This window comes from Sardina pilchardus, chromosome 21, assembly GCF_963854185.1.
Source record: "Sardina pilchardus chromosome 21, fSarPil1.1, whole genome shotgun sequence".
Lineage (NCBI taxonomy): Eukaryota > Metazoa > Chordata > Actinopteri > Clupeiformes > Clupeidae > Sardina > Sardina pilchardus.
In genome coordinates, this window is record NC_085014.1 from 7,749,005 (window position 1) to 7,765,425 (window position 16,421).

General features: G+C 45.4%; 1 protein-coding gene across 1 annotated transcript in view; it reads right to left on the bottom strand.

Annotated features, from left to right (window-relative positions):
* ctdspl2b (CTD (carboxy-terminal domain, RNA polymerase II, polypeptide A) small phosphatase like 2b) overlaps nt 1-15,178 on the bottom strand; it is a 28,125-nt gene extending 12,947 nt beyond the window's left edge. Inside the window, exons 1-3 of the mRNA XM_062524041.1 lie at nt 15,002-15,178; nt 7,795-7,979; nt 2,577-2,688 (exon numbers count right to left, since the gene is read on the bottom strand). Of these exons, the coding sequence (XP_062380025.1) occupies nt 2,577-2,688; nt 7,795-7,956 (274 nt within the window). The 5' untranslated portion in view covers nt 7,957-7,979; nt 15,002-15,178. The remainder of the gene's footprint in view (nt 1-2,576; nt 2,689-7,794; nt 7,980-15,001) is intronic.
* Nucleotides 15,179-16,421: the final 1,243 nt, after the last annotated feature.

Consider the following 16,421-nt stretch of genomic DNA (forward strand, 5'->3'; position numbering starts at 1 on the left):
GCGACATTCGAAGTAGCCTAGCCTACGAACAAGTCAAAAAGACCGTCAGTAAACAAAGCACAGTGTGCAAGCACTGCTTCACAACGATCACCTAATAAAGGTAACACATCCAACATGTCGGCCCATTTGCGCCATCATCACCCGGCTGTAACCTTAAGTGGAGCAGCACGGAGAGCTAGTTTGCCACCGAAAACCCAACCATCCATTGCTGCAGCCTTTCGGCAACAATATTCCTATAATTCCCAAAAACACAAAGACATAACGAATGCGATTGGCGTGTTCATAGGAAAAGACATGATGCCCTGCCTATACGGTGGTTTTGGGTATGGGATTTCGCTACATGATAAATGTTCTCGATCATCGCTTCAATATCCCCTCCGGCACGCATTTCAGCAGTAAGATTCCTGAACTGTACGAAGTGTGTAAGAGAGAAGTTGAAAGTGACTTTTAAAGTTTACATTTTATGCAACCTACTTAATATTACAAAAGGGCTATATGTTCTGTAAGACAACAGGTAAGGGATAATCAACGACGCGCCGTGCGTTTATAGGAAAATAATGCACGTTCGAAGTGGTAATAAGGACCCGACGCCGCAGGCGGACACTTCGATAAGTGCATTATTTTCCTAGAAACGCACAGGGCGCGGAGTTGATTATCCCGCTTATACCACTGCTACTATCATTTTCATTTATATTGCCGCTGTCTTAGATGCAACATTGCTGTTTTTACCGTTACATTCACATTGGCGAATTAATATTCAAGTGTAATAAGCCCAAAAGAAGGGAACTACATAGCCGTGCGGTATATAGAAAAATAATGCACGTTTCAAATAGCGCACCACAATAGGACATTTGACCAAGCAGTGGTATAATCAGTAGTCGAGTTGAGGGGGGATGAGGAGGGATGGCATCCCCCTTTGGAATTGATATGGTCAAAATCATCCCCCCTCTGAAACGGCCATCCCCCTCCCCATCCCCTGTAATTTTTCAATGAGTGTGGAAATATCACCACTATTTCATTTTCAACATTTAGCTTTTGCACACATCGAGGCTAAAATACTATGTACGAGGGGCATGCTCCTCCTATTGTCACGGCAATCAGCGAAGCATGCAGCCTTCTTTTATTGTCTATGCGCACGACAGGTGATTTCATTCAGCAGCATCATGGCCAAGCGACAAGCAAAGTTTGATCTAAGGGACGTCGGCTTTATTAAGAGGACAACACGTTGATGAATTAGAAAGAGTACATTTATACTCAAACCTGAAACGCCCAGTCTCCCTTGTTTGCTAAAGTGAAGGTTCCTAGCCCGCTAGCGAGAGCTAGGTGTTCACTCCAGCTGTTTCTGAACAAACTTGCCATAATGTAATTGGAAAGGATAGGCTACCGTAGCGGCTCATGGCGAACGCAATGTTGTCCAACTTTTTAGGTCATCTTATTGAGAGTGATGTATGAATGCATCCTCACTCACACGAAAGAATAGTTTTGTAGTGTGCGATTCTGCAAATAGACAATGTCACGAGGTGGCTGAAGAGACAAACGTCTCTTCATCTGTTCATCTTTAGAATTATTATTCCGCTGTGCAAGTAGCCTAGTCACAAAGAATAGGCTACGCTTTTGTTTTGCATTTTTAAAGGTAGAACGTAAGACTGAGACTGAGCTACAAAGTATCCCACCAACATTGTTGTGTGGCAATTACAGTTTCTGTTCTAGGCTATTGTAGCCTATGGTGGTAGAATTCCAGAGTGAAAGCAAAAAGTTTCAACTTTTTTTGTTCGTTCCATTTAACTTGGCTAGATTGGTAATTCTAACAAGTCATCGTTGAATGCATTAAAATTGATGTCTGGTTCACTAATTCAGATCTGATAGATATTTAGTATATTTAAGTGATAATACTCTGAACTGGGATCAATTTTAGCAACTCAATGTAGACATGATCTAAAATGTTAGTGACACATAAAATGTACATGAATTGGAAGAAATTTAGAATTTGCCAATGTTCAGCAGGTCACACTATAAATGGACTAGAATACAGGAAATTGCATCTTAAAAATTAAAAATTTTCTGGGGGAGCAGCCCCATACCCCCCGCAAGACTAATACCCAGATGTGCATTTTAAAATCCACCATCCCCCCTGCCATTTTTTAACAACTCGACTACTGGGTATAATAAATAAATAATTACACATTACTTTATGCTGCACTTCACTATGGATAATATTGCCTGTTTATGACAGAAGGCAATGATGGTGTTCTTTTCTTATAATACATTTTTGTGATTCTGCTTCATCTGTGTCTGGCTATGCATTTAATATTTTCTCTGCAAGTGTAAGTAGAAGCACATTGTTGATTTGAAATAGAAAAGGCAAATATAACCTCCTGTATGCTAGAGCCAAGATAATATTGATATATTGAAACCGAACCGTTACCGTGGCCCAAAAACCGTGATACAAACCGAACCGTGGCAAAACTGTACCGTTGCATCCCTAGTGTGTGTGTGTGTGTGTGTGTGTGTGTGTGTTCACCTCTCCTGCGCACCCTGGTGTGTGTGTGTGTGTGTGTGTGTGTGTGTGTGCTCACCTCTGCTGCGCACCCTGGCGATGCTCTTCTTTGGCCGCGTGCCCGTCTGTGGCGTGGAGGTGATGAGGTCACAGCTCAGGCGACTCCTCTTGGCCGGGTTCTCATGCTCCACCTGCACACAAGATCCGACAACAGAACCCACTTTAGAGCTCTTAGAACATAGCCTAGTGCTCGCAGAACATCACATCCGCAAAGGAGGATGGTAAAGAAAGTGCCATCCATGAGCCCAGTGTTGACTATGATGACAAAAACCCTCCCCGAGTTGTGCCCTTTATCATTACTTTCAGTTACAACTAGAAAAGCACTGGTGCTGAAATAGACTATGTGAGCCTCCCTGTCTCCCTGGCTCCATGAGCGAGTCAAACAGAATGAATCTACAGTTGGACGCATATTGAATTCAGACTTATAATAGAAATGTGTGCAGGACTCTGACCCACCGGTACTCCTCTAGTACCATGACACTTGAGACTCTGGACTCAGTTCTAGGGATACAGCAAATCATCGATTTGACGTCATCTATTACATTAATCCGCAACTATTTTAGGCATCCAATCATCAGCTTGCGTCATTCATTTAAGGAAAAATCTGAGGAAATTCTCTAGTTGCAGTGTCCAACTTTATTTGTTCCTCTATAAGTCACGTCTCTGGTGTGTAGACAATAGTGTGTGTGTGTGTGTGTATGTGTGTGTGTGTGTGTGTGTGTGTGTGTGTGTGTGTGTGTGAGTATGTGTATGTGGGAAATTGAGAGCGTGTCCAGCTACCAAACCTCACAGCTGCCACCTTTGCTTCCTTCTTCACTACCAGTGGTCCGTCCTCTGAACCACACAATCACAACCTGTGTCAGCTGGTTAAGGGTAGTCTGGCTATAACCATACTAAACTCAATCTTTTAAGATTGGACATTAGTCTGGGGAGTCGGCGCTTTATTTCTACTGCACAAGAGACGTGATCAATTGGCATCGCTCAAATGACTCTATACGCTTGGATAGTCCTTCAACCAATCAGACCAATGATCTGGGTGCGTCTTTTGGATAAGCTAGTTTGTGATTGGAGACAAAGGTTGTGGACAGAAAGCAGGGGAGATAGATGTGCAGGTTTCCAGCCTGAGCTGCCGGCAGGTCAGGCAGGGTTCAGCCAGCCTATATGGACCAGGCATTTGTGGGCATAATCTTGAGCTTTAGGAAGCCCACTGACCAGCACTGTTTTCATCATCTGCTGTCATTTTATCGATCAAACAACTACTTGAGAAAATAACTCCCAGATGAATTGACTATGAAAACAACTGTTAGTTGCGGCTCAATTCCATCCTACAGTGCCAGCAACAGCCCAGAGAGGTTGTCAATATGAACTCTTAAGCTGCTCTTACTGCTACCGCCACTACTACTACTGCAACAACTGCATTAGTGTCCATTTACAGAGGATTTAGGATCTCCGTTGTGTGTGTGTGTGTGTGTGTGTGTGTGTGTGTGTGGAGGAAGAGAGGGAGGGAGAGCAGGCTGGGTTGTGTGCCAGCCTGATTTGAGACGGCGCGGCCGAAGCTACTCGCTGGAATGCGTCCATGCAATTAGGCCGAGCAGCGCGAGAACAAAGGCGGCCTTCTGCTGTAAACGTTCCCTTAATGCCGTGTTGTCACTGAGATGATTAAAACCATGCTGCTCTGCGCTGCTCGACGCTACGCTGGACTGTGCTGGACAGCGCTGCTTGCAAGGCTCTACCAAGGCACAGATGGAGCTCCTTAAAGGTGCAGTGCACCATCCTAAACCCCGATACACTTTCTTCTGAGCCAAACTCCAGCTAAACTCTAGCTGTCGGAAGTGCAAGGTTTACAAAGGCTAAAGGTAAAGTAAAAGTAATGTTTTGTGCAATGGTGGTTATCAAAGGTGAAAAGACCATACACAACTTTTCATTTGTAAAAATCATGTATAAGAATGTTTCATTAGGAAACCAGATAGTTAGGCCTATTTAAACAGATAATGCCCCACACCTTCATCCAAAATGTTATGGGAGAAAGTTTTTAAATTGTGTTGGTTAAAAATTACTACCTGTATCGGCCGATATCAGTTATTGAAACTCTCAAATATGGATATCGGTATCGGTCTTCAAAATCCCAAATCGGTCGGGCTCTAATGCTAATGCACTTTTAAACTTAACCCCTTCATGGATGGGCTAGCTGTGAACCGAACTGCCCCTCGGGAACTAATAAAGTTATCTGAATCTGAATTTGCTCATTCAAGCTCTTATTTAAGTTCTTACACGGTTCTCCTGACATTGTAAACGCAACGCAAAGAGGCTCGGACTGAAGAGTACGCTAATCCAGACCATCAACGCTGTGCTTGAGGAGGATGGATGGAAGGCCGGATCATCAGCTACATTCAAAATCACACACAACATTTTTAATAGAGAGCCGAAGTCCCGCCCTTCTACTTCCGGTCTATGGGACCTATTTTACGACTTTTAATGCACGGGAGTCAATGGAGAGATAACAATTATTTTTTGGTCCCGTTCGAGTTGGACCGTGCATTTCACATATGATGTGTGGGAATTTAAAAGATAATTTTTCACATGAATAAAGTTCTGTTTTTCGTTAGACTTTAAAAGTTATGTAAGTTTTGTGCGAATCCGTTCAGTGGACTACATATCTCGTCTCAAACAATGCACGTCACCAACTAGCAAACGAGAGGCTGGCTAGTTAGCTAGCTATTATGCTAGTTAACGGTTACATCTTGCTGCCAGCTAAGTCACTAAACAGTAGTGTTTGTACAGTCTATGAATGAAATTCAACTTATCTGATGTGTTTAATCCTCTGACTCATGATATTTTCATCGGCAAGGGGGAAGCTCAAATAAGACCTGTTGCTGGCGCCCGTGGCTGTGAATTGGTCTAACGTCACTGACGCGACTCATGTGTTTGTAGTCGTTGGAAACACGATCTTTCACAATGTTGTAATTCACTAGTTACGACATACTTTTCAAATGTCTTTACATGAAAAATTGTCATTAAAATTGACAAACATCATATGGGTAACTCAAGGCACAAGATAATCGGGACCAGAAAATAATTTATCTTTCTCCATTGACTGCCATTAAAAGAAAATCAAAAGATAGGTCCCATGGAGGCAAACGGAAGGGGCGGGACTTCGGCTCTCTCAAAGCTGGACATCTTACTATGAGATATGTCACCTCCGAGGCTGTGGCATTATTCAACTCTGTTTAGTAAACAGAAACTCCGCCTCAGCTATTCCACAGCTTCAAAGTCCACAGGCAGCTGGCTGCACGCTGCATGCTTGCTCAGGCCTCTGCTACCTAGTGCCATTATGCAGGCGAGCACTCTAGAACCCGCAGCTAAAATTAGAATGCCGCCAATGTTCTCAGACAAGTGGCTGCATTCCGCCGCTCAGTTCTGGGGGGTGGAACACGACACCAGCTCCTGACAAACTCTGAATTTACATCTTAAATCTGGAGGCGTGGGCTAAATTAAGGACTGCCCAGAGGCAGGGGAGTGGACAGTGTGTATGTCTGTCTGTCTACGTGTGTGTGTGTGTGTCTGTCTGTCTGTCTGTCTGTGTGTGTGTGTGTGAGAGTTGTGTAACAGAGCCCTAAAAGAGTTCTCAAACCTTCTGAGAGGGACAGTATAGATTTGGATTCTTTTTTTCAATGCTCAGCCATAGCTTTAACTATAGCCAACTATAGCTTCTTTTAGCGACATATTTAACAATACATTTTGCATTTCTTGTCTAAACATAGTCAAACTTCGACACGCAGAACCACGCTGAGTAATGGCCCATACTGAAAAAGACAAAGACCTAAGACACTATTCGGTGTGTGTGTGTGCGTGTGTGTGTACCTAAAACTAAGGCTGTCACATATAAACAAAATAATATCTTGAATGCAAGACTTACAAAGAAAACCTTACGCCTCACAAAGTGATGAAACATTACTGGGACAGACGAGGCTTGCCAAGCGAACATTACGTTCCATAATACGTTTGTTTTACCCCACCCGCGTTCAAACAAATGATCACATTTCAAATACAACGAGTGCCCTACCCTTGCTGATCATGGAGGTGGTCTAGGGATTGGGGATCAAGGTTACAAAAGCATTATTATGTGCAGTCACGCCACAGGGGTCCTGGAAGAAGAAGCCACTGGCTAGATGCTCTTGGGCTGGAGGAGGCTGCACTGGCTAGATGCTCTTGGGCTGCAGGAGGCTGCACTGGCTAGATGCTCTTGGGCTGGAGGAGGCTACACTGGCTAGATGCTCTTGGGATGGAGGAGGGAGGAGGCCACACTGGCTAGATGCTCTTGGGCTGGATGAGGCTACACTGGCTAGATGCTCTTGGGCTGGAGGAGGGAGGAGGCCACACTGGCTAGATGCTCTTGGGCTGCAGGAGGCTACGCTGGCTAGATGCTCTTGGGATGGAGGAGGCTGAAGTGGCTAGATGCTCTTGGGCTGGAGGAGGCTGAAGTGGCTAGATGCTCTTGGGCTGGAGGAGGCTGAAGTGGCTAGATGCTCTTGGGCTGGAGGAGGCTACGCTGGTGGGGCAAGGTGCAACTGCCAAGGTCTACCTCTGGACTGGAGGCCTCTTTAAATAAAAACTTCCAGCCACCTAATAGATGTGATGCGCGTGTGTGTCTGTGTGTGTGTGTGTGTTCCTACATATGTGTGCATGAATGTGCACAAGGCAAGCATGTGCATGCATGTATGTGTGTCTCCATATCGTTGTCTTCCTGTGCCTTGACAGTGTTGTCTGTGTGCATCAATACCTTAACAGCTTTGTCTGTGCGTGTGTGCACGCGTCTGTCCATACCTTCACAGCACTGTCTGTGTGTCTGTACCTTGAGAGCGTTGTGTGTGTGTGTGTCGATACCTTAACAGCGTTGTCTGTGTGTGCGTGCGCGTGTGTGTGTATCTTGACAGCATTGTCTGTGAATGTCCATATCTTTTTTTTTTTTTAAGTATATTTTTTGGGCTTTTGTGCCTTTTTTTAATTTTGACAGGGCAGTAGAGAGAGACAGGAAGCGAATGGGTGAAAGAGTCGGGGTGGGATCCGGAAAGGACCACGGGGCGGGAATCGAACCCGGGTCGCCGGCGTGCGGTGCAGGTGCCCCAGCCAGTTGCGCCACTGCTGGGGCGTGAATGTCCATATCTTGACAAGATTGTCTCTGTGTGTGTGTGTGTGTGTGTGTGTGTGTGTGTGTGTGTGTGTGTGTGTGTGTGTACCTTGACGGCGTTGCCTCTGATGATCTTCTTGATGGTGGAGAGCAGGCCCTTGCCCCCGGCGGGACACGCGTGCACCTCGGAGTGCTTCCGCTTCTGCCGCGAGGGCCGCGCCGCGTGGGCGGGGCCTGTCTGCTGAGACGCCTTGCGCATTCTCAGCCTCATGATGCGAACAGTCACATGTACGACTGAGAGAGAGAGAGAGAGAGAGGGAAGGAGAGGGAGAGAGAGAGAGAGAGGGGGAGAGAGAGAGAGAGAGAGAATTAGGAAAAAGAAGAGAGCAACAGATGTTATTGCAATTACTACAGTTAGTAGTTATTTCAACTCCACACACGCAGCAATACCACTCTCCACACACACACACACACACACACACACACACACACACACACACACACACACACACACACACACACACACACACACACACACACACACACACACACACACACACACACACACACACACACACACACACACACACACACACACACACACACACACACACACACACACACACACACACACACACACACACACACACACACACACAAGGGTTTAAAATGTGCACTTGCCCCTCGACAGGTAAATAAAATGAAAGGTCATTCGCCACTGTAGTGGGTTGCTGATATAAGATTGCTTCACTGTACACGCAACAGTGTGTGTGGTTTTCTTAATTCAGCTCCCGCCGAATTTCTGAGCAGTAACGCCGGCTCACACAACATGTGGGTTACGCTAACTCCCGCCCACTCAGGCGACACGTGTGTGTTACACTCACTCACTCTCGCCCGCACCTGCAGTGTGTGTGTGTGTGTGTGTGTGTGTGTGTGTGTGTTACAGTCACTCCCACCCGCACCTGCAGTGTGTGTGTTACACTCCTTCCCGCTCACGCAACGTGCGTGTGTGTGTTACTGTACACTCACTCCCGCCTGCTCATGCAACGTGTGTTTTTCTTATAAAACAAATCTGCATGAAGACACGTAGGCCTACGTTTGCAAAGAGGAGAAACAATTTCATTTGATTTACAATGAAATACGTTACGTTTACTTTACATGTTACTAATGAGTGGTTTTGGTTGTTGTTGGTGGCGTTATCGCATTCCTCAGTTACAATGCACAGTTATGACCTCGTGATTGAGAGCTCCTGTGCATTTAAAAACATTGCGACGTGAAATGCCACAACACGGCTTGGAATTGTTTGTGAATAGGTCTTAGTGAGTTAGGAGGAGTCCTCTTGACTTCTTTTAAGCGGTCCCAGACTAAGGTGCTACTTTTAGGGCTAAAATGCTTCATGAATTACTCTGAGTAAAAAAAAAAGTGACACGCCCACCATTTATCCTAAATTCGCCATTTAGGAGCTACGTTAACTTTAAAAATCGTTGTGAACATGGCCCCAGAACTTCTAACAAAACTACTCATTACACAAAAATAATAACGTTAACATACTAGACAAACCAAAACATCAACATTGGTTATTTCCAATGACTACCCAGGAAACCTCACACTTTAACTAACAACATAACTTCAACACAACCAGGATGTAATATATCCGTGTCAGATTTCAGTTCTTGGGCAGAGCATCATTTGCTAAAGTGAGAGAGGGAGAGAGAGAGAGAGAGAGAGAGAGAGAGAGAGAGAGAGAGAGAGAGAGAGAGAGAGAAAGAGAGAGTGTGTGTGTGTGTGTGAGTGTGAGTGTGTGTGTGTGTGCACATTGAAACTAAGCACAGAACTTCTCTTATATGTTCCCCCACCCCTGCCTGTTACATAACCGCGGCCTGAAAATGTGTTCCCGCATGTCCGCGACCTGTCAGGAACTCAGCCAGGCACAGTCCTGCCTGCACCATCTACACACACACACACACACACACACACACACACACACACACAGAGAGCAACATCTGCAGCAAATCAAGACTACAGTACTGAAAGCGCACACACACACACACACACACACACACACACACTTCACTGTAACATTAGCATCCTGTACACAAAGAACCGCAGCAGCACGGTTCTGTGAGAAACTAACTGATGACCTCAGAGCGCTCCCATCCCCTCTCTGTGCTACACACACACACACACACAGCTCCCCTCCTGTCTCTGTTCTGCGCACACACACACACACCACTACAGCGCTCCCATCCCATCTCTGTTCTGCGCACACACACACAGCGCTTCCATCCTGTCTCTGTGTCTGGTTGCACACATACACACACTTCCATCCAGTCTCTGTGTCTGGTTACACACACACACACACACACATCCTTCCCTCCTGTCTCTGTGTCTGGTTGCACACACACACACACACGCTTCCATCCTGTCTCTGTGCTGGTTGCACACACACACACCCTGCCCTCCGGTCTCCGTGTCTGGTTGCACACACACACACACACACACACACACACCCCCTATCCTGTCTCTGTGCTGGTTAAACACACACTTCCATCCTGTCTCTGTGCTGGTTGCACACACACACACAGCGCTTCCATCCTGTCTCTGTGCTGGTTGCACACACACACACACGCTTCCATCCTGTCTGTGCTGGTTGCACACACACACACACACACGCTTCCGTCCAGTCTCTGTGCTGGTTGGCAACATTACAGGCAGCCAAGCAGAGCAGGAGTAAGAGGCAACCCAGAACTCTGTGTGTGCTCTGCTGTGCACATTTGTCTGACAATAGGGATGGCGAAATTTAAAAAAAATCTTTACCGGTTACCGAGCCTCCTTAACCGGTGGTTAACCGGTGATCGAAAATTCTATAACGGCAGTTATGGACCCCCTGTCCTGTCGCGCGTCGTTTTCTACCAGTGAAACAAAGTTATGCCCCCAAATTAGAATGGTTAGGCGCATTACAACGTCGCTTTACAACGTCGACCTTCTATGCAATGCGACACAGAGCTTGGGCTATAGCTCACGTAGCCTACAAAGTCACAAACAAAAAGCTGCTAGGTCACTATAGCAACCGGTAAACTGTTCGTTTTCCGAATGACTGTGAGCTCTCCCGAATGACTGTGAGCTCTCCCACAGCAGAGCCATGGTCTGTGCTGTGGTTGTTGTGCTTAATAAATTCCACCACGGGACGGCTCATGCTGACAGTTATATTTTTTAGAAAGGCTATTGAGTGATCATATCGGCCCATATAATAGCGTACAACACCAATAACGTGTGTGTGTGTAGGGCGGGGGGGGGGGGGGGGGGGGGGGGGGGGGGGGCGCGGTTAACCGGTAAAAAAAAATTTAACCGGTTACCGTACATCCAGTCGACTACCGGTTAACCGGTTACCGGTTAACATCCCTAATTTGTCATACAGCTCAATCTTCTACTGGAGAAATACACATACACACACACACACACACACACACACACACACACACACACACACACACACACACACACACGGTAGTATAAATGGCTATTCACTTAGGGTGCAGTTGATTTGCTTTCATGACGCATGCACACAATAATAGGTATACTACACTAAATGTGTGTATGTGTGTGTGTGTGTGTTTGTAACCAGCACAGAGACAGAATGGGAGCGCTGTAGTGTTGCCTGTGTGTGTGTGTGTGTGTGTGTACTGTGGGTTCTGTCGGCACATGCTTTGCTGAAGGGCTGGGCTGGTGGATAACAACACCATGACCATGGTGGAAAGCTGGGGATGGACCTATCAGTGTTATGGATACTGCATCAAGATTACATTTGATTTGCCTACATGAACAGAAGACAGTCATCACTCATGCAATGTTACACTGCACAAAGCAATGGGCAAAATCAGTAGGCTTCACCCAACTCTACTTCAGAGGGGTACATGCACAGCATGAAGCTCTGCCACTGAGCTGGGACTACTGGCATGATCAAACTGCAACCGGTGTGTGTGTGTGTGTGTGTGTGTGTGTCAGTGTTTATGATTGTATGTGAGTGAGACAGTCTGAAAGACAGTGTGCAAATGTGTGTGTGTGTGTGTGTGTGTGTGTGTGTTTTGAGACATAATGTGTGAGTATGTGAGCGTGTGCCGTTGTGTGTGTGTGTGTGTGTGTGTGGTGTGTGTGTGTAGTAGCCTCAGGGCTTCCCAGTAATGGGACCAGCCGGGTGTCAAGCTGAGCAGGGACACAGTGGGGGGACCGGCATGCCGCAACAAGTCACCAGTCCTAAACAGCAGCAGATATTTGCACACACACACACACACACAGAATTACATCCTCCTTCCATCTGCAAATCAGCACTACATCACACACACACGTATATGCTCATTCATAGGAAACACATCTATTATTTTAACAAATGCACCAGCACGCAAACAGGCACAACCACCACACACATACAGCTTTCCAATAATGTGGGCACATAATCGCAGACAGACAGTGTACGCACCCCCCCCACACACACACACACACACACACACTCTTCTACCCGCAGAGTCCTGTGATCTGGCAACTCCTCACACATGCAGGAACAGCGGCCGGCTCAAATTAGGCTGCAGCATGCTTGCTGTGAGCAGGAGGGAAACACACGCACACACACACACCTCTGTCGGAGTTTGGGAGAGAGAGCACAGATTTGTAGCTTGAAGACGCTCCCTGTCTTTTTTCTCCTTCTTTCCAATCCATCAGAAAGCATGACTCATCCACAGCTTCTAACACACACACACACACACACACAGTGGCTACCAGCTCCAACAACGCTACATTCATATCAGTAAGGAAATGGCTGAGAGTATATATACACAATTACTGCAACATATCTTACAAGGAGTCATTTTTAATATTTAATTTCATTTTTAAAAGATCCATTTGTTCTCAGACAACATTAGACAAAGCCTACATCACAGTCCTGCAGAACATACTGTCCTCTTTCCGCTCGCGTTCAGATTATTCCTCTTAAAATTACATCCAGCTGTTACACACTCTGAACAGAGGGAAATGACACCACACATGCGCTTGCTCACTGCTAGACACACACACAGACACACTTGCATAGAATACCACTGTATTGTTGTAAGGGGGGGGGGTGGGGGTGGCGGGCAGTCCAGTCTGCCCGCGAGGCGAATTAAACACTCAATAATACCCAAGACCAGAGATGATTCACCGCTGCCTTTGGTCACGCCGACACACACAGACGCACACACAACCCATGCGAGCGAGCAGCACACTGGGAGGTGTGTGTGTGTGGGGGGGGGGGGGGGGGGGTCTATGGAAGCAGAGGGAGATCTCTATGAGCTTTTTATCAACTGGACCTTCAAGATGCAGTCCTTGATCCTGGCGGCAGATGGCTGATTTTTGACTGCTAATATTTTTGGGAAGGAGCGTACATGCACACAGAGGAGAGAGAGGACCTTGACGGAGAACTCACAGCATCTGATGAGAGGTCCTTTGGGTTAGACAGTGTCTTTAAATTTGAAACTGAAAGTAAGTCTGCAATATCCAGATGTTCACAGGACTAGTTCACTGAATCACGCAATGCAAGACGAGATTAAACTTCTGTGCTGGATCTTTTGCATCTTCCTTAGACTGTACCATCTCAAAAGTTGTAAGTAAAAGTTTAATGACACAGAACAGAAGTGTTCCAGTTTCTGATCCATTTACCCATCCAAGACATATGATTCCTAAATAATGTGGACAGACCAAACATATTATATTACACAATATTCAATATAGCCTAATAAAATAACTAACTATCTGAAGGAACACGTTACTTAATGGTTAGTTGGGCTCCAGTTTAAGGAAAGTTTCATTTATTTAATTATTTATTTAAATCTCAATCCATTTTTGGTTAACGCATCATACATGCTTAACTGATTCAAAAACAATGTCGAAGGTTACACACCCCACCTGTTGGAATAGACAGTTTGTGCCGTGCCGGTGCCAGTGATAAACTGGCAGGACAGAGCAATTATTATTACATCGGAACCCTCGCGAGTTGCTTACCAGCATGCCGATTCCTAGACTGACCGTAAGTTAGATAGCCTACCAACAACTTCTCGGCCGCAGGCTCAGCTATTACAAAGTAACACTTCAGTTCCGCTTATGGGACAAGTTTGTAAAGCCAAAAATCACAGATACCGGTTTGGGAGTCCAAGTGACCACGTAGCAAATTGCTGCAAAATAGGTTTTAATGGCTTCATTTTAAAGCTGGCTAGCTTGCTACTGCACTAGAAAGTGGGCGGGAAATCAGAGACTAGTACAAACTGGAGATAGTGTCAAGACGGATTGCTTATTGTTGAAGACTGTCAAGACAATCAAAGCTTCAATGAATTCTGTTTAACAAAATGGTATTTCCAAGACTGTTGCAATTTAGTCAAACACAGAAATTCCCTCACTCCTGGAGTTAACGGTACTTTCAAGTTGTTAGCTCGACAGTTCGAAGCGTTATCAAAGTGTTTGGTAGTGTCTAACCTTATTCCCTTGAATATATTAATTTATGAAAATACTATACATCCCGCACATCGCCGCGAAATAGATAGTTCAACAGCTTGAACATTTGCAGTTATGTTCGTCGCCTCCCTTTACTTTGATGGGACAACTAGGGCTGGTTAGCTAATTGGCTATCCCTTAGATACCGTGCTACCTTGTTGTGTCGCCTGTGGTATCAGAAGGTCTATGGTCGCGACATGCAGAATGGAGTACCGTTGGCAAGGTTGCTAACTAACATTATACTTTCCACAACTGCTAAGTTTATACCTGTTTAGATTACTTTTCATAGAATGACCAGAAAATTGGTAAATTTGGTGCGTGACACCAAAGATGAGACAAGGTAACAATTTACGAGTCGAGTTGCCCATCACTTCTACAAAGTGAAGTTAAGTGGCTATGCTATCCACCAGGTGCTAAATTACGTTAGCTTATCCATTTGAAATAAGCAGGCTAGCATGGCTAGCTAATGTAGGGCTTCAGTCCTCGGATAGTCAACAGCGTCTGCTTTAAACTAACCTGGCTAGATTAAGGCAACAATGTATGTTCCTGCCAACGAATAAAATGTAAACTACCTCAAGCATGTCATGCACACGTTAAAAGAGCATGCGGTCTGGTAGGTTGGTGAAAGTAACTTAGCTTCCTAGCCAGCTAACGTTACGCTGCCTCGATAGGTGAAGTGGGATAGAACATGGGTAGGACAAGACGGGAGCAAAATATTTATCTGTTACGTTAGCCAGCAACGACAACCACACTGGCCACTACATGCATTACACAAAAATAGACGTACGAGTTTCACTTACTTTACAAAACTCCAAAGTATCTCTTAGACGAGATATGGGGATACCCTTAGCTGTTCGGTCACCGTGCCGAGGACGGCCGCTGTCTCTGGCCACCTTTCCACGGCTAAATTCAGGCACCGTTTGTCCAACCGTGCGCGGTACCTCCAGACGCCATTTCCCGCCTCCTTACCCTCACACTCAATGGCAGTAGCCCGGATGACTAGAAATTCTGCGCAAGCGCACCCCGATGGCAACACCTCCATATATTTGAGCTAATAGCAAAACAATATCGAGGAGTGACGGATGTCAGTACAAACACTGGTGGATGCTTGGCTTGATGTTTGAACACCCCCAACCGCGTTTGTTCTCCAAGGTACCGTAATACTAGGCTCGGAGTCCATAAAGACATTTTCTCAGGAGAAGTGGCAGAATAGACGAAACGATATTTCAGCTTATTTTTTTTTCCTCCTACGAGCCTTACTTTCTGCTTTCGTGTGAGAACAAACGACATTGAATGCAGAGTCGATTAGATTAGATTTCCTTAAATTGCCTTTATGTGGGTTGACCAACATCTATTTTGAGTGTGTGTTGTTGGGGGTCTGCGGGTGTGTTGTCAGGAGACGCTTGGTCGGGCAAGTCTTCATTTGCACACCACCACTTCAGGATGAAAATAAAAAATAGACATTGTGCGGCTGGGCTGAGATGGAGAAGGCGGGAGACAGCTGAAAGGGGAAAACAAGTCCCCGTCGCCATGGCGATGTAGGTGCTGTTACAAAAGCTACAGTAGCAAAATGACTGATGCTCACGCTGGGCTGCCAACACACAGTCCATCCATGGAGCCTGAAGTGTTCCCTTCCGCTCTCAATTCAATTCACGCTTTCTTGCATGAGCATTTACAAGGAAATAGTGCTACCATAAACCATAAGAGTTAACATACAGGAATATAATTTAAACTCTAAAATCAAAGCATATAAATAATAAGAATCATATCTTTATTTTTTACTTTTTCCATTTTTGTTATTTCTGTTACCAAAATTGTTCCCTTAAAATCAGAAAAGGCACACGTAAAGTCACATTCTATTTTAGACTAGTAGCCTGCTCTGAACATAATATAGGCCACATGTGATATCAGATATGACAACTGCTGTATTTCACTGAATTAAAAGGCTGCTTGAGATTTTTTACTGTAGTATTCATGGGTTTCATCAGGTCCCTTTCCACACATAATCAAGCACCAGGCAGTTTGCATTCATAATCTAGGCGCTCGACTTTATACACCTGTGGTAAGGGACCTGATGAAACCCATGAATAGCCAACCGTAGGTGGTTGGGGAATGAAGTCCAATGCTGTTCTTTCTTCTGTGCTGCCTGTTTGAGTGAAGTGGAAAAGGTATTACTGTCTATCAGTGAGTTATTATATTATTGGCTTCTGGAAGATTACA